Source organism: Atractosteus spatula, chromosome 1, assembly GCF_055471065.1.
Source record: "Atractosteus spatula isolate fAtrSpa1 chromosome 1, fAtrSpa1.hap1, whole genome shotgun sequence".
NCBI classification, from domain to species: Eukaryota; Metazoa; Chordata; class Actinopteri; order Semionotiformes; family Lepisosteidae; genus Atractosteus; species Atractosteus spatula.
The window spans coordinates 21710674-21730328 of NC_142706.1; the positions used below are offsets into that span (position 1 = coordinate 21710674).

Sequence of the window (19655 nt, forward strand, 5' to 3'; positions counted from 1 at the left end):
ACGGGCTTGGGGGACAGTAAGGAGAGCAAAATTAGAAGAGCGAAGGTTGCGAGGTGGGGAGTAGGGCGATAATAGTTCAGACAGGTACTGAGGGGCAAAGCCATGCAGAGCCTTATAGGTGAGCATGAGGATTTTAAAGTCTACACGGAATTTGACCGGAAGCCAGTGCAAGGACTCCAGGACAGGAGTAATGTGAACACTTGCACTAGACCTGGTCAGGATTCTGGCTGCTGAATTTTGGATATACTGCAGTTTGTTCAGAGTAGATTTAGATACCCCGGTTAGTAGAGCATTATACAAATGTGTTGATCAGCTTTTCAGCCACAATTAATGATAGCATAGGGTGTAGTCTAGTGATATTTCTAAGGTGAAAAAAAGATGTTTTGACAGTATGCTGCACATGTGGGTCGAATGTTAAGCCAGAATCGAATATAACCCCAAGGTTTTTCAATTTTGATTGAAGCTCAAGTACAGATCCATCTACAGATAGGGTTACAGGACTGGCTTTACAAAGTTGATGGGGGGTGCCAATGAGCATGACTTCAGTCTTGTCGCAGTTAAGATGAAGGAAGTTTTGAGTCATCCAAATTTTTATGTCAGAGATGCAATTAGATAGAATAGAGACAGCCACATCAGTGTCAGGTTTGGTATGGATGTATATTTAAGAATCGTCAGTGATAAAATGAAAGCTGAGGCCATGTGATCTTAAAAGCTGACCAAGTGGGAACATGTAAATGCTTTTGAATGTAATGTAGAACAAAAAGCTCTGCAGAGAAATACATTCAACTAATGACAATATAGAGTGCCATACCTTCCATTTTTCTTTTAAATGCATCAACAGTTTTTAGATTTACCATTCCTGTGTTTGTGCATGGTGAATAACATCAGGAAGTACAAATATCCCATCCTGTTAAATGCTTCCCTTTAAAAATAAAAGGTGATAATTATTGCCAGATTGAGGTAGATTTGATCATAAACCAGTATTCATGTTTTGACCAGCTTTACTGCAGAAATGTCATGGTATCAAATGGAGGATCTCATCTTTCTGCCTAACAGCAGTCAGGTTCATGGATTTTCAATGACACGAAGGTTTTTTCTTCCCTATACATGATACAGAAGCCTTTGCTGGTTGAATGAATAATGAGATCTTGTAGATTCATCTTGTAGTGCTTACTTATGTCCTTTCTAAAGTGATTCCTAGAACAAATTAAGAATTTTTGTCAGAAGTACATGGAACAGGGGTCTTCCTGGTACAAGGCCTGCTTAGTAGAGCCCTCTACAGTAACATCTATATTGAAACTCTAATCCTTGTTATATTTTGAAAGATTCATTATGCGTGAGATAGATTCTATATTAGCAGGTAACCATGATGTAATTGGAAGCAAAGAAACATGTCTAATGAAATGAAATAAAAAAAACATTGGTAGATGCAAAGTTTTTTTGGGAGAGGAAGGAAAAATGGACACTAGATCTAAATGAGTATTCAGGTGCCAGGATTTAACCTAGAATCAAGGCTTTCAGACTTCAATACAGGCCTGACTTTTAACATTCAAAGGACATATTTAGAGACCACCAACTACAAATCTTTAACCATTTTATAATGAAATCATCAGCAAGAGAAAGCATAATGACTACTACCTTACTGGGTCTGTCAGAGCACCAACAAGAGGGAATGCCTGTGATGATGTAGTCATTTCAAACAAGATAGTGAAATGAAAAATGAGGAAAACGTGGAGGTAAAGCATCCCCAGGGAAGAGGTACAGTATATACAGTATGGTGAGTACTATAATATGCTATGCTTTGCTGTATACTTTAGATGTGTATAGGTATAGTAAAACATTTACAATATCAGGCAAGGCTATGACATAGCTCATGGTGACAGAATGAGCCACAGCCTAACACAAAGTGAATTGGGATAGAAATTAAACAGAATCAGCAGGGAGTAGTTTGTTGCTATTTAAAGGTATTCTGCTTGAGACACGTGACAGATTAATTCCAAAAGAAACTAATTCAATGGCTAGCAAGCTGTGGCCCAAATGCTTTAAGAAATCAGTTCATACACATACTGTAAGAATAAAAATATCACTTTACAAAGTATTCCAAAAGTTCAAGTTCAAGTTCACATTTATTTGTCATGCCAGCCGTATACAAGTATACAGTGGAACGAAATATCGCTCCTCCTGGTCCACGGTGCAAATACAGACAGGACACTGACATAGACATTGTACACAGGATACACATAGTGCAAAGTGCAGATAGTGCAAATTACAAGGCAAATACATAATACAATATACAAAACACACTGGGGGGATTTAAATCCTGTTTCTGGAATTGGAGTGGGTAAAAGTAGATTCCAGGGTGTTGAGGAGCCTGACAGCCTGCGGGAAGAAGCTGTTACAGAGTTTGGTGGAGCTAACCCGTACACTGTGATACCTTTTTCCATATGGTAGGAGGGCAAAGAGTTTATGGGAGGGGTCATCTACTGGAGGCCCTGTGTAAGCTGCGTTTGTGATACTGTAGGTGACAGAAATGGAAGGGAGGGAGGCACCTATGATCTTTTCAGCTGTTTCCACAATTCGTTGCAGGGTCTTGCAGTCTGAAGCATTGTAATTCCCAAACCAAACAGTGATACAGCTGGTCAAGGTGCTCTCAATGGTGCTTCTGTAGAAAGTGGTAAGAATGGGTGGGGGGAGGTTTGCCCTCCTCAGTCGCCGCAGGGAATAGAGACGCTGCTGTGCTTTCTTGGCTGGGGAGGTGGTATTGAGGGACCATGTGAGGTCATCTGTAATGTGTACACCAAGAAACTTGGTGCTTCTAACTGTCTCCACAGGGGAGCTGTTGATATACAGTGGGGAGTGATCAGTGTGGGCCCTCCTGAAGTCAATGATTATCTCTTGTTTTGTTAACATTAAGAGATAAGTTCAGTCCAATAGTTGCTCCACATCCTCTCTGTATGGTGACTCAATTTTTGTTGCTAATGAGGCCCACCACTGTCATGTCATCATTGATGATGCAGTTTGAACTGTGCTTGGCAGTACAGTTATGAGTCATCAATGTGAACAGCAGTGGGCTGGGCACACAGCCCTGGGGGGTTCCGGTGTTCACTGTGATGGTGCTGGAGATATTATAACCGATCCGGACTGTCTGAGGTCTCTCAGTCAGAAACTCCAGAATCCACTTACAGAGGGAGGTAAGGTTCAGCAAGCTCAATTTTTCTGTCAGCTTCTGGGGGATGATTGTATTAAATGCTGAACTGAAGTCAATGAAAAGCATTCTTACATAAGAGTTTTTCTTATCCAGGTGGGACAGGGCCAGGTGAAGGGCAAGAGATACAGCATCACCATTAGACCGGTTGAGGCGGTATGCAAACTGAAGGGTGGTCCAGTGGGGTAGGGAGTCTGGACTTTATGTGGCTCATGACTAGCCTCCCGAAGCTCTTCATGATAAGTGGTGTGAGTGCCACGGGGCGATAGTCATTGAGGCAGGACACGGATGACTTCTTCGGCACTGGTATGTGGTGGATTTGAAGCATATGGGGATGACCGCCTATCACAAAGAGATATAAAAAATATCTGTGAGGACATTAGCTAGCTGTTCTGCACATTCCTTGAGCATGCGACCAGGTATATTGTCGGGTCCAGCAGTCTTACATGGATTAACTTTGGCTAGTGTCCTCCTTACATCAGCTGTGGACAGGCAAGCACCTGATCATTGGGAGGAAGTGTGGTTTTCCTCGCAGGCACAACATTCATTGCTTCAAACCATGCATAGAAGTTGTTCAGCGCATCTGGGAAGGAGCCATCACCAATCTCTGACACGTGGGGTAGTCCTGTAATCAGTTAATGGCCTGGATGCCCTGCCACATGCGCCGTGTTTCTCTGGTGTCCAGGAAGTGGCCATGGATTTTTCGTGCATAGGTGCGCTTTGCCTCCCTGATGGCACGGGACAGGTTGGCCCTCGCAGTCCTGAGGGCTGCCTTGTCGCCTGATATGAATGTAGCATCACGGGTTCTTAGCAGTGCATGGACCTCTGTAGTCAGCCATGGCTTCTGGTTGGCCTGTGTGATGGTGGATTTGGAGACAGTGATGTCATCTGTACACTTACTGATGTAGCCAGTCACAGATGCTGCATACTCCTCTAAATCAATGAGGTGCTCATAGGTAACAGCCTCCCTGAACATATTCCAGTCTGTGTGCTCAAAACAGTCCTGTAATGCTGAGATGTCTCCATCTGGCCATACTCTGATCTGTTTCAGAACTGGTTTGTCACGTTTGAGCAGCGCTCTGTATGCTGAGATTAGCATAACAGAGATGTGGTCAGAGTAGCCCAGGTGGGAGCGGGGAACAGACTTGTATGCGTCACAGATGTTTGTGTAAACTAAGTCTAGTGTCTTCTCACCTCTGGTTGCAAAGTTAACATATTAATACAATTTAGGGAGAACAGACTTAAGATCCAAAGAGCAGTACCTACTGTAGTTAAAAAAAAAATAATTTAATGAATTTCAAGCACGTACACTGCATACTAGAATGGCAAACAAGAGACATGAATATTGCAAAGCTAAAATAAATTTTCTGTGAGATAGGAATGGGAATCTTCTAGAAAGTGAATGGCTGATGTATTAAAATGATCTCTGTGACTCTGACTGTTCAATATAAAACAGTTATTAAGTTCTAAAAGTATTAGGGTCGCACAAAAGGATTTTGATAGTGCAGAACAAGCTCATCTCTTTCAAGAAATGCATGGGACCCTTCGATCAATTAGCTAGTACCTACCAAATGGGCTAAATGAGCTGATAGGCCTCCACATAGTTCTATCTTGTGTTTCTTGAATAGAAGAGTCAAAAGGGTTACACATACTAGAAGCACTTGAATTTCCAGATTGGTAAGTAAACAAATCTCCAGGGCATGATGTAATTCTAGCAATTGTACTTGAGGAAACAAGCGATGCGGGTTATAGGGCATTAAATCATTCTTCCAGTAGTCACACAATACAAGGGTAATACCTACTGGCTGGAAAACTGCTATATACATAAATGACATACATATACACTGTACATACATAACCATACATAAAAAAGGAACCAAGTAATTATACTGTAGATTTATACTTCTTACTTCTATTACATATAGTATACATTGTATCTGAATACTGTTTTTTCTTCCCCTTGAACCTGAGGGGTGTGTTGGAATTCTCTCAAGAAATAGTTCTTAAAGCATATAGGGAATTACATAGTCCTTCTGTCAGCAGTTACACCCTTTACTGAGAGTTGGAGAGCTTATCAGCCCTGCTCTTTCATAAGAGAATAAAAATATTGTTATGAAGTGAATCAAGATACAATAGATAACACCTGGCTAGTTTAAACATTGCTATCTTTAAAGCAAAGGGGATGTTTGCTGTGATGTAGTAAGACTTAGTTAAGTTCTGCATAAATGATTAAGTGTGAATTAACAGTACATCAATCACACACTGTCCATTAATGACAGTCCATTAATAGCAGAAACCCAGCTGCTTCTCGACATTGCTGTCTTGTATTTCTGTTGCAGGTAGAGCTGGAGTATTAGACAAGGTGGACCTAGAATCTAGAAACTAGATCCAGAGGGAGATGGGATTTGTTGTTTTCTTTCAGTGTCAACTGTGCAACCTTATGTAATACATGGGTTTAGACTCTAAAAATGGTGACATTGATGACAAACTTTATTTAGAATATTGTATAAAATTTAATGCACCATGTTGCGATAAAAATATTTCTGTTCTAGAATCAGTCAGCCCAATTAATTTCTTCAGAATCAACAGTGAAACAAGATCCAGGGGACATAAATGGAAACTGGGTTCAGTTGTATTAAAAAATCAGAAGTCACATTTTTACACAGTGTAGTGGGGGTCTAGAACAAGTTACCCAGCCTTGGATCAATTAACTACTGACAACCCATCCATCTATTTTCTAACAGCTTCATCCAATTCAGGGTCGTGGGGGTGCCGGAGCCTATCCCAGCAAGCAACAGGCACAAGGTAGGGTACAACCTGGATGGGACATCAGTCAATCGCAGGACACAGATACAAATATATATACATTAACACCAGGGCCAGATTTCCCAGGAGCCCATTAACCTACCAGTTTGTCTTTGAACTGAGGGAGGAAACCCACAGAAACACAGTGAAAGCATGCAAAATGTCCAACAGATACTGCAGCACTCCAGATCCAGAATTTAACCAAGGACCCCAGTGCTGCAATTCAGTAATGCTAACCACTGCACCAAACTGCCACTCAACTAATGCAAACCAAACAAAGTGGGCTGAATGGCCTCCTCTTGTTTTTGATACTTATGATAAACTTCATATAATTTCTTAGTGTGGTAGTACTACGTGCCACAATGGGTGACCAAGTGTGGATTTGGAGATCTTCCTGAGGGGACTGTGACACTTGTCTATCACAGCCTACAACTGCTACTGCTGTGGTAGCAGCTTTGAGATTCATTCAATAGCAACAATAGTTACAGCGTTGTTAACATTATACAGTAAGTGCACTATGTTAAGTGCAAATCAACAGTAAATACCAGTATGATAGTAATTAAATTGTTGTTCTATTAAAAACCATATTGTTATGGCCTGAGACAATTAGAACAGTTTAAAAGATATGTTTTAAAGGGTAAAATAAATTCCTTGACAGTATAGACAAAAATTCCAAATTTTGAATTAAACACTAAATTGTGAATTTTGTGAAAGTATTGTTAAGTTGTCATGATGTCGCAAACCACTGCTCTCGCCATGGGCAAGAGCGAGAGTTCCCATGGATTGTGACGCGGCCCTTCCTGCTCACTAGTCACTGTAACGACTAATGTAATACGATGTACAGTATGAGAGAATAAGTACAGCAGATATTTTACTGCAGGAAGTATCCAACATGATCTACATGCAGAGTTAACAAGTAAGTTCCATTTATCGGCAAAACCATCTGGAGGTCGAGAGTAATATTTCTATTGGATTAAAAGAGGTGTATTCCCAAGCTTGCTTCTTTACAATGTAATAGGGCCACATCATATCACCAGACGTTTTGTTGCCTCGTTCTGAACATGGCGATGCGCATACCTGGAAATTTCATCTATTTTGTGATGTAAATTTGAGGTTTACAAGTTACTGTGTAGATCTTACTTTTGGTGCGGTTTGAAATGCACTCAGCAATGATGATTCTTTCTAACCCTGAAATATAAAAATAGTGTTGCAGTTCCCTTTTAAGTCACAAGTCATATTGATGTTGGCTTCTGTCAGGATCTTGAAGAGGAAAAATGAGATGCAGGTAATTATGCATAGCTTATGGACTTTTCATCCGCCCATTTTCTAACCATTTCTTCCACTTCAGGGTCCAGGATCAAATGTATTTGATCACAGATACATTTGAATGAATGGTATCCTTAAGTGGGTTCTCCAGTAAAAAGCCTGTCAAAGGTGACAAGGTTTTCTGTACGTTTGTCTCAATGGATGTGTGTGATGTTTGTTTCTCTCAGGTTATTGCACGTCAGCAGCAGGAAGGCTAAGGAAATATTACTAACGCCAGAAGCCTCTGTAGCCAAAACGTTATTCCTTCTTTCTTTCCGTCTCTAAGCTTAGAATCATATTCTGTTTGTTCCGCTGTGTATCAGAATTTCAAAAAGAATACAATTGTCATTCCAAACCAACCACCTAATATTGCAATTAGTAGTAATCCTTTCTTAGCTACTGCACATTACTTTTTCACATTGAGTATGTAAAAAGTTTGTTTAGAGGTCTTATTCTGGCTACCATAGAAGTGGCTTTAAACTTCATATGGTGGCTCTGGAATTTATGTTGTTCAGATGAGGAACGTTTCTTCTTCAGGCGAAGGGGACTGTTATTCAGCTTTAGGCAGGCAGAAAAGCATTAGCCCAGTAGCTTATCTCTCAATATGTCAATAACATTTTATTGTGGTTTGAAATGCACTCCTCAATGCTGACTCTTTCTAACCCCAAAATACAAAAATAGCGTTTCAGTTCCCCTTTAAAAAATAATGCTGCAGCTTCTGTTTTCCAAGAATACATTGCATATACAGGCACAAATGTTTTTCTGCTCCATTAATTTATCATTTATATCAAGGCTCATAAGTGAAAACATACTGTACATTATGCAGTTCATACTTCATCAACAAAGTCAAAATAGCATTATTTACATTTTTATGGTTTTACATACTTCATTCACTGCATTAAAATCCTGGTAACTTTGATACTATCAGTGTTTGTATGCACAGGTAAAGCTCACAAAAGTTACTGGTAAGGACAAAAAGAAAAACACAACAGAAAAATGGCAGTAGACAACAGCTTTCTTAATTTTTTTTAAAGCTCCTGTATTTTTTTTCAAATAACATAATTTTACAGATTTGCACACATTTTACATGAGTTACATTTTCAGCATTTTAAGAATTTTTGTGCATAAAATACAAATACTTTAAAAATAAATACATTAACTATTTCACAAGCTGGATATATTCCATAATATGTCCTTGAATATTACATTACTTCATCCATTTTATGCATGTTCAGCCTCACAAAAGAGTAAAAAAGTAAAAACAAATTTTAAAACAAATGAGAACAGTAAAAGGTAATTTTTGGCACATTTGTTAAATGATAAGCAGTATAAAATACAGTATATGTCTATTCATACATTCGGAGCTGAACATACTATATACTGTATGTAAACTGGAACAATCAGCTAATTCTTCATTATAAAAGAATTCTGGATAGCGAGTGACTTATAATGCTCCAGTAAATGCAAGCCTTTAAGGAATCCTGTGGCCTGCAATGACATTTGAAAATGAGCTTTGTAGATAATGTAAATTGTTTTCTTGAGAACGTGTACTGAAGCCTATTTTTTAAGAGAGTGACAGGGTCTGTTTACTTCATTAGTGAATAAGCTTTATAAACAATGGCTACATACAGTAGTTTTATCTTGTGTCTGTCTTTTACAACAGGGGTTTCCAAAAGAAGGACTTGTGTCCCTCTGGGGACTATGCAGAAACATCCCCAAAGGTGCTTCTCATCCCATTGCAATAGTGGGCAATAGAGCCACAGTGTGTTATAAAGTGGGGCTGTTGACCCTACAGGTGTCCAGAACACTTGCAGTAATAATAGAATTCAATGGTCACTATCTTGATCTGAGGTTCATAAGGCGAAGAATTTCTTGGAAAGAGGTAATCCAGACAGTAAGGTCTGCAAATTGCTGCTCTACTGTATTAAAGGACTAATGCCTCTATTTTTATAAGTTTGAGATTCTTATGAAAAATGCAGTCGACTCGTAACTTACGCGCTCTCAACTTAGGTGGTCGGCTCCAGAAAATAAAAAAATATTGGAAAAAAATGCTTCATTCTCCATCAAGCATGCCAGTTAATGAGCCTGTATAGTCGTCTTGTTTACTTTTATTTACTGTTTTTATACTTATAATTATTATCTTCAATTACTTTAAGAGGTTAGTAGAGGGTGGGGTTTTTTTATAAGGGTTCTAGGGTAAAATTTGGCTTTACTCGCTACTCAGAATCCCTAAGTCAACTGTAATTGAGTTACTGAAAAGGGGGAATAGGCTTAAAATTGTTTCTTGACAAGAGAATCATCTTTGGTCTATACTCAGACCTTCGGCAAGACTTTGTTTAGTAGTAGGTTGCCCTTGGGCTTTACTCAAAAAAGGTAAGTAGCACAGTTATGTCTTTTGTGAAGTACAATACTACTGTCTCATTACAGTGTTTTGACAATGCTACAGAACCTAATATAAGTTATAAAATCCTGATCTAATTAAGTCCTTAAAATATACAATAATTGTAATTGTTTTCTGAACTTCTAAATCTGGTGTATCAGTTCTAGGAAAGTATTTAGGAAATTATTGTCATAACACAAAATATCTCCTTAAAACTAGAAGAAAATGTGCCGAGAGGGATCGCTGGCAGTGAATTGTGATAATTAAAAGAAAACAGAATCTTACATTGGCTAAATTACTGTACAGTTTTCACACAAAACTAACTTCCCAAAGGTTAAGGTTAAAGGTTTTCACTTCTAATATAATTCACATAACATACCCTGAGAATGTTCAAATCTGTTCAAAACTGAGAACTGTATCCTCCCTGTCTTTTGGAAAATCAACCTGCTCTTTGAAAAGCAAGATTTGTTCCATCGGAAGCACCGTGGACAAGGAGCTTTATTGACAACTGAGATGATGCTGTGTTGGCAGTTTCCTGATTTAATTAGATTTTTTTTCTTTTATGTTATTCTAAAAATGATGAAGAAAAAAGCATATATTTTTTATCAGATTAAAACACATTTTTTACATTGCTGCATCAAACTCTAAAGCAATTCTAACATAACAGGGCTTCCTTATATTGACAATGTCTTTCTAAAAATCTGCTTTACTAAGCAATTAGAAACACTTTGTGATTAAGGAGAACAGTCTGCATTCTTGTTTAGATGTCTGTCACCAGTATTTGAAAAACCCTAATACTATTAAGAAAACTATATATGTACTTTGAAGTCTTGAACTTATACACATTATTTCTGTAATATTAACATTTGAAATTTAGCTTGTTAGAGATCTCTCAATTGTTAAAAAGTTTGAGATGAACTGTGAATTAAACCTGTGAAATACTTTACTGAAATAAACTGCGTAGAAGTCTCAGAGAAAAAGAATGCGTTTAAAAAACATGCATAAGGGGTAGGTAAATTTACAAGCTATACATTGCCTTTATATTGTCAAAATATTTATATCTGTTTAAAGTTTCTTTAGAAATTTAAACTGTAAACTGCATTGGTCATTTTATGACATTTGATCAGTTTTTCAGTTTTATGCATACAACATCCTTTAAGAACCAACTATACCCTTTATTTTTTTAAAATGAGAGAAATTCATATCTGTATTATTGTCAGGATTTTTTTTTATAGTGCACGCCATTCATTTCTGAATGAATATGATGACAAGGCACAGGACTCCTACAAGGCCCAAGGCCTGCAATCCAAGGAACCACAGCATGACCCAGAAGAAGATTATCACCACAGGCTCTACTATCTTCTCTCCAAAGTACATCTGTGAAAATCCAATGCTTCTAAGGCACTTATTAAGTTCCCCAAAGAGAGTTCCCAGTTTTTCACAGTCATCGATGGGGGCTTGCAGTGTGCTGTGTTCCCTTCTGGATTCAGCTGTCTGAAATGAAACAAAACACAATTCTGGCATTTCTCCTCAAAAAAGCATAATTAAGCTCCTCAAACACTGAACTTAACCTTATGCCTAAATATAAGAACAATTACAAATGAGTGGAGGCCTTCTGGCCCATCTGTCCTTCCAATAGATAACTGATCTGAGGATTGCATTCACCTGTTTCTTGAGGGATGCCAGGTTATCAGCTTAGGCTATGTGTCTAAGCATCTAATGTACCTCTGTATTCCCACAACTCTTTACAGTATGTATACAAATGGTTCTTGTTTTCGGTTTTACATGCTATTTCATATAGTCTCTATTTGTACCCTCTGGTTCGTGTCTCAATGTTATTTCTGAAGAAGAGCAATGTATTGAATTTTATCAATACCTTTGAAAATAACTGCCTCAGGTCCCATAGGTATTTTCACATTGTTTTATGTTAAACCATATAGGAATTCATTTATATTATACTGATCTACACAAATTACTCAATAATGTTAAAGCAGAACACAAGTTCTGGAAATGCTTTACAAGTACATGTAATTTAAAAGAAATGTCATGATTTGATAAGTATTCACCCAGTTTGTGATGACACTCCAAATTGAGCCAAGATCACTCACACATGAATGTAGCTACAGTATCTTTTAGCTACAGTATGTAGCTGTATGTAGCTACAGTATTTTTATTCTCTCTAAAAAAACAAGTGTTTTTTGTCAAGCTTGTTTTCTTGTTATTTAGTTGTCTCTTTTTCTTCTCCTTTTTATTTACTTTTTTGATTGTGCAGTATGTAGAGGTGCAGAATAGTACAGTACGTGCTTTCCTGTTATTGTTTTCTGTGTACTACTTGTTCAACTCTGGCTCTACCAGTAAATGGCTGGAATGTTCAGGAAGATGTAAGCATTAGTATTGAAATAATGATAAGAATGTCAAACTTTAACTGCATGCTAATGTGCGGTTCTTTAATAAATGCTTGCGTACTTGCTGTTATGGAGATGTCGCGATTATCGAGATGACAATGTTAAGCATGAGGGTTTTTTTCTACACCTGTTGATCACAGGTAAACATTATGGTGGAGGGATGTGCCTGATGATAAATAACTGTTGGTACCAAACAATTACAGTACGATCCATGAGAGTGTGTGTGCACCTGACTTTGAACTGCTAAGCATCTTTCTGCATCCCTTCTAACCTCCTCGAGCGTTTTCACAGCTTTTTAAAGAACTGTTTACATCCCCCCGAAAGCGAATATGGAAGAATACCTGAAATTCATTTTAGGAGATTTTAAAAGTTGCACAATGAAAAATAGACTGTAGATATTATCAATATGTGACCTGCCCCAGATGGTTGAACAGTAATTATTGATTGTTGCTATGGGACAATACCAAATGCCTACAGTACTTCATCCCTTGCAAGCCCTACACTGGGCAACTCTGATCACAATACAGTTCTTCTCAGACCAATGAATCAGCTGCTGTTCAAGAGAAACAAACCAGAGACAAGAAGAGTAGAAACCTGGGAAAGAGAAAGTACTGAACGGCTACAGGGTTGTATTAACTGCACGCAGTGAGATGTGCTTAAAGACACATCAGAGGATATTCACAAACTTGATGTAGTATCGTATGACATTTCTTTCTGTGTACACTCAATCATTTCTATTACAAGCTTTTAAGCCTTTTCCCAATAGTAAAACCCTGGGTAACCAAGAGTTTCAAACATGTACTCCTTATAAAAAGAAACTTGCTTTTTCTCAAGGGGACACAGAGCTCAGAAGCAGTAGGATGTGAAAAGAGACATCAGAAAAGCTAAGGATTGGTATGGGGTAAAAAAAGAGAATAGCATTGTTATGGGTGATACCAGGATGGCATGGAAGGGCATTAAACCCATGGCCACTATCTCAGAAAGTTAACCATTTATCACACTATACCTGTGATAAATGGCACGAGTGGTCAACAGCTGGCAAATGATGTGTTTTATACCTGTTTTGAATCAAAACCAACAAACACCTTCATGTTGAATGTTGAATTTCCATTACCCAGAGAGTTTATTAAAATTGACACAGTAAATTAACTGACAGAGAATTAACTTAAGAAAAAGCAGAGGTCCAGATAATGTATGTGGAAGGGTTCTGCAATCTTGTGCAGATCACCTCTGTGACATTATCAGTCTGTTTTTTTTAGATGTCCTTAAATTGTCACACGTCTTCTGTGGAAGAAATCTTTTATTACTCCCATTCTAAAATCTGACCAGACCACCCAGCATAACAGCTACAGGGCAAATGCTCAAACCTCTCCCAATGAAAAGCCCAGAGAAAACAGTGAAACAACATATTACAATGAGATAAGATAAGATAAGATCAGATGGGTCCTAGACCTCTTAACAAATGTGTTTCAACAGGTCAGAATGGGGAAATGGTTATCTGATATTCACTATACTATTACTAGATTACTACAGGGCTGTGGCTTGACATCTCTATTGTACATTTTGTATACTAAGGATTGTAAGAGCAAAACACACAGACATCTCATTACGTTTGCAGATTTAAAGAACCCAGAAAATCATTACTGGCTAAAACTGAAGAAGGCTCCAGACTCCACAGCCAAAACATTGTGCTTCTTTTCTTTTCCTTTCATAATTGTCACGAAAGCCAGTTTTGACTCCCGTGGAGTGCGTTATTAAAGACCCTATGCGGACGGTATAATCCGTAAAAGACAACGGAGGAAGGTACAATGGGGTTAGGATGGGTTGACAAGACAGGGGGCGGTGACTGTAGTGAGCAGGTGCACGGGGGGTATGAGATAGCAACCAAGTCCAAGAAAATCCAAAAGGGAAGTCGGGACACAGTCCATAATCCAAGAGCCGGGAGATCAACAAACGGTTAAAAGGAGGAACCGGGTCGGAACAGGCAAAGGAACAGGAACAGGAACTAAAAACATGACGGAACCAGGTACTCTGCATCCTGGACCCAGGTGGTCAGGATGCTGGGAAAAAGGCCTGCCTTCAGAGAACCCAGAAAATAGGCAAGCCTTGTGGAGTCCATCTTCCAATACTGAGCGCAGAACTGCAGAGATGCTGGGCTTTTAACCAAAAAGCAAACAAGATGCACCAGGAAATAATAGATATTAATCATAACCGAAAGTGGTAGGAGCGCCCTCTGTAGGAGGGATGTGGAACGTAACAATAATTTCAGAAGAAATGTGCCTGTCTACAGTATATGAAGTCCCTCAGTTGACAGTGGATGTCAAAACAGAAACTCTAAGATGAAGACCAAGGAGCTGTCTGTTCAATTCTGTGATAGAACTGTTAGATGGCAAAGATCTGTGGAGGAGAATAAAAACACACCTAGGATGTTGAAAGTTTCCAGAGGCACGGTCATTAGGACTTTTCTTTAGTCATCATTAAGGAAATGGAGAGAAAATGGAACCACTCAGAGTCTTTCTACAGCAGGCTGTCCTCAAACAATGAGCAACCGGGCAAGAAGGACCTTGGTCAGAGAAGTGAGAGAGAACACAATGACCACACCCATTGAACTACAGAGTTCAGTGGCTGAACAAGAGAACCTGTCCAGAGGACTATCTCTATGAGATAGTGGCTAGATTGAAGCCACACCTGAGCAAAGGCCACATGATATCACCTGGAGTTTGCAGGAAGACATGTGGCAGACCCTGAGACTATGTGGCAAAAGCTACTCTGGTACGATGAAACAAAAAAAATGTAACTCTTTGGCCTGAATGTGTAGTTCTATGCCTGACCCAAACTGAACACAATTCACCCATGTAACTCCATCCCTACCACGAAGCATCGTGGTGGCAGCACCATGCTATGGGGATGCTTATCAGTGGCAGGGAGTGAGACACTTGTCAGGATAGAGGAAATGTATGGAGCCAAATACAGACACAACCTGCTTCAGTCAGCAGAGGCAAAGATTTACCTTCCAAAAGGACAAGGACTCCAAGCACACAGCAAACATGTCAATGGAGTGGCTTCAGAACAAGAAGGTGAGTGACCACCAAAGCCCAGACTTGAATCCGTTTAATTTTTTTAAGAATGTGTGGAAAGAATTGAAGATTGTGGTTCACCAGTGCCAACTGGAGAGAATTTAAGCAAATCTGCAAGGAAGAATGGGCAATAATGCCCATATCCAAATGTGCAAAGCTGATATGGGCATACCCCTGAGGTCTCAAAGCTGTTAAATGGTGCTTCTACTAAGTATTGACTTACCCTCAGCAGGGCAAATACATCAGTAAAAAAGATATTTCCAGTTCTCATATTTTTTATACAATACAAATATTTTTTCTCCTTTAGTTTGTTGAGTATGCTTGGTGAAAAATATAATTTCAATGCATTAAAACCTCTGGTTGCAACACAACATTTTCAATTTTTTTTGCTGTGGCTTGCTTTCTTAAGCAAAAGGTACTTACTCTAGGTGCTTTACTTTGACCCGATTCCCTAGTAACAATATTTATCCTGAATCTTGGTGACAGAAATTACACACAATATTCTCTTCTAAATTGTTTTGAAAGCTAAAGCTTTCTTCAACATACCATGTTCTCAGTAATGCATTGTTCTAACAGATCAATGTTTGCAGTTGTTCACTTCTACCTCTGCAAGGTGCACAAAGGGTTCCCTTAGTAGACCACAGATCCAAAGATTTGATCCTTCTTTTTAGTTTGTGTCCAAGGTCTTGGGATTTGATTTGATTTGAAATTTCCCTTTTTAATCCATTTAACCAAACAGTTTGGCCTTCACCTATCTACTAGGTGCCACTTCACTCTTCTGGATAATGTGTAACATGTAGGGAGCATACTGTTGTTAATGCAAGGTCCCCAAAGCATATGGTACTTTCAGTGTTTCTAAGAATAGTCTCTTGTAACAGCCACCAATATCTTTCTTTGAAGTTTTGGGACCACAGAGGCAAACGTACTGTATATGACATATTGTTGCTGGGACTTGTCTGGATCGGCCTTCTTTATTTTTCTTCCTTTGACAACCTGGAAATAGCTTTTGTCTATACTGTACATGTCTCTGTGCTGACAGTCTGATGATTTAGACTGTATACAGTACCTCCATGAATATGGTATTTCTGCCTTCTTTCATATAATGACACTCTTTTATTTTATGTAGCTACAACACCAGTGCATTCCTTCCACATTCCAGTATTGTTTTGAAAATGACTTCAAAATCCCAAAGCATATGTACAGTAGCATAACAGTTACAAGTGCTGGCAGGGGTTCTTGCAGTGAGACTAGGATTTTATTTTCTCAGTGCTCATTTATTACAGTGCAGTGCACCAGTGCTTCTATTTTCTGTAGAATGTCTCCTGTCAATAGCAGCCCCTATGCAGTCAAGTGCACTGCCCACAGTAGGGTGAAGTAGGGTGAAGGATGCTATATCCCACTCTTGGAGTAAACCATCAAACAAAGACACACAAAAAGTGGCACAACAATGATCAAACATTAATGACCATTAACTATCACATTGATTCAACCATGTACAATAAAATAATCACTTCTGAGGTTATATGTGTACATACTGTAGCAAAGAAGGCTGCCCATATCCCTGCTTTGAATTACGCACATAAATGTCCAGAAGACAGCACCACAAAATACAAAACAATCTATAGTGAGAGGCACTTAAAACACAACAAATAAGTAAAAGGAAGCAATATCATTTGATACATTTCAGTATCTACATATAAGTAAAGAGAAAATGAGGTTTTTATATTATAAACAACATTTAAATTATTAAAAATAATGTGCTTCATGACATTTCAGGCAAAATTTCTTCTTTAATGGTTTAGAAAAAAATATGACCACAGTGCAGTCTGTGGTTTTTAATTATTTAAACATATATGCAGAACATAAAAAGTTTTTAGTTTTGTTTTTCAGTCATATACTGTATTTGTAGGCTTAAACTGAGATTCAGTCTGATCTAGGGTTGCTACTTAGCACCATAATCCCCAGACACTGAGAGCAGGATTTTAAAGTTGCTCAGAAAATGAACTCGATTACTACACAGGGCCTAGCAATACAATACAGTAATGGCTTAGCTCTCACTTTACATATTAAAGTCAATTTCAGGACAAATTTAAAATCCTATTCTGTCATTTAATGTCCAGGGAATATGGTACCAGGTGTGTGGGGTTATGAACATGCTCAAAAACTACACATACATATTGTTGAGTCTAGACTGAAATAATTTCACTTTAAAATGTTTCCCCAATCAGAGATACTGCATGAACTGGATTTGAAGAAGAAGAATTAACACAACAGATGTTACATACATGTACTGTATACGTGTCAATGTATACACGTAAACAATGAGAATTTGCACAGTAGTAGTAGAGGCTGGTAGGGATCACTGGAAGTCTCCTCCCTTGTAGACTGCCAGATATCATTTAAAATGCTAACAGCAAAAGGACAGGGACATCTGAAACAGGTGAAATCAGGCTCACACAGGTGTATTGCCCTGTTGTTTACAGAGGGGTGTGCAGGTCACCGAAGACGGAGATAGCTGGAAAGAGTGAGATTTCACAGGACAAGAAGAAGTGAGTCTGTTCAAGCACAAAAGGGAAGCGGTCAGGAACAGTCCAACCCTAGGGGTGTGAAACACTATAATGCTAAAATGCACTGAAAACTTTACTGAATTATTAGATGGTGTTTAAAAACTATTACATTTGAACTAATTGGAGTTCTCAATAATATACAGTAACATATATAATAATGACATTGGCCTTATTCTTACTCAGAGAGAGCTTAAGATAGGCTCGCATTGATACTACAGAGGTTTAGTGCTATATAAATGAAGTATCAGTCTACTTATTTGAAGTGTTCAATCGTAACTGCATTATAATTTCATATATTAAGATTTGTGTACATGATGCATAAATTAGATTCCATCTAACAGGTTATTTGCAGTACGGTTTAACGTAACATCAATTGTACTTTACGGAAACCCGTTTGTGCTCAAAGGTACAGTATAATTAATTCACCGCCATTTTTCTTTTTCAGATGTATAAGTCTATACCGTTTCCAAAATGTCTTAAGCAATATGAAATACTGAATCTTTATTATGAATTTCAGACGCAGTCATCAAGTGAAGAAGACAGCAGGTTTTTATTTATAGCTGAGGATTAAGCTAAGTGATTAGGGGAGGCACAATCCTGTTATTGTTCCGACCACGGGAAGTGCTGTCACAGTCACTGTATTCTTACAGCAGCTAAACTTCATTGGTAGTTGCACCAGGACATATTCGAGTATAAAATATAATTATTGCACTCATATGGTGAGAATACGTCTTGAAAACTATTATGCATAATCTTCATTATTATTGGTACTGCAATATTAACAGTATTGCAATTCATAATGGAGATTCAGACTGACGGATAAGATCGTGAATCGCTCCGTGTACAGTAGGTTCTTTAAGCGACATCTGAGTGACAATAAAGGTGTGCTTTAGGGAGTGAAATATTCAGGTGACCATCAGTTGACGGTGTGTCCCTCAACCCCCAGAAAAAGTCCACTGCAATTAAATTATAATTTAAGATAACGTGCGACGCACTGTACGTATGGTGTAAGTACACATATTTCCACAGTCATGAGTATGCCTCAATTGTTAGTATGCTTACAAGTGCATTTAATCATGAAATCCATTAGATTTGATGTTGAAGGATGCTTATTATAATAATTTTATAATATTATTAAATATTATATTATTAAAAATGAAGTGGATATTTATTTTCAGATTGATTCTCAACTCCCTCACACCACCTGGAATCACCATCCTCCCATAATTAAAGATCGCGATACAACATTGTGACATTGTCGTTATGAATTGCACAATATACTGTTCAACCATTTCGTGCTTTCATCTTACCTGCTCAGCTTGCAACGGAGTATGATCCCGCTGTAATATTAGCGAGTGTTCCCTCCTCGTTCTTCTTTCCCATTCTTCAAAATGGTGTGGAAATACGCGATTGGTATTCAAGGGTGGGGAAAAGGCTGACATTTTTATGCTATTTACAGGACCTGTTCAAGATCGTTTCTAAATCAGTCTCGCCCGGGCGATCGGGGTTGAAGGTTTAAAATGTGAAAGATAATATTACTTCCTGCATGCCCGAACCTAGTTTACTACTCTGTAACACTGTATGTGGCCTGACGTCAGCGAGAGGTGGAGCGTAGTTTCCCGTTAAAGCAAAACCAAGCAAGCACAATTCATAAAGTGGATTCGCCTGAACGGTGACTGCGTTTTATTCTTTTAAAACGGTTCAATTGGACACCATATCTTTTAAAATAAGATTCCCTATTGATGAATTGCTAGACTGGCTATATTTAATCTAACTCATAAAAGATAAAACTAATAGAAAACTGACCTGCAAACCCTTGCAATGTTCGATGTTTATCATACTCTTTATTTGTGAACCTTCGGGTTTGAACATAAAGATCTGGGTTAACGGTGTGAGGCGTAATTGACTTAA

At 38.4% G+C, this 19655-nt stretch overlaps 1 protein-coding gene across 1 annotated transcript; it reads right to left on the bottom strand.

The window, feature by feature from the left end:
• Positions 1-7960: 7960 nt before the first annotated feature.
• On the bottom strand, positions 7961-19337 carry fam241a (family with sequence similarity 241 member A). Its single transcript, XM_088913637.1, has 2 exons — positions 19055-19337; positions 7961-11189 (listed from the first exon to the last, which is right to left on the bottom strand). The coding sequence occupies exons 1-2, from the start codon at positions 19184-19186 to the stop codon at positions 10941-10943; spliced, it is 381 nt and encodes a 126-aa protein (XP_088769763.1). The 5' UTR covers positions 19187-19337; the 3' UTR covers positions 7961-10940.
• Between the last annotated feature and the right edge of the window lie 318 nt (positions 19338-19655).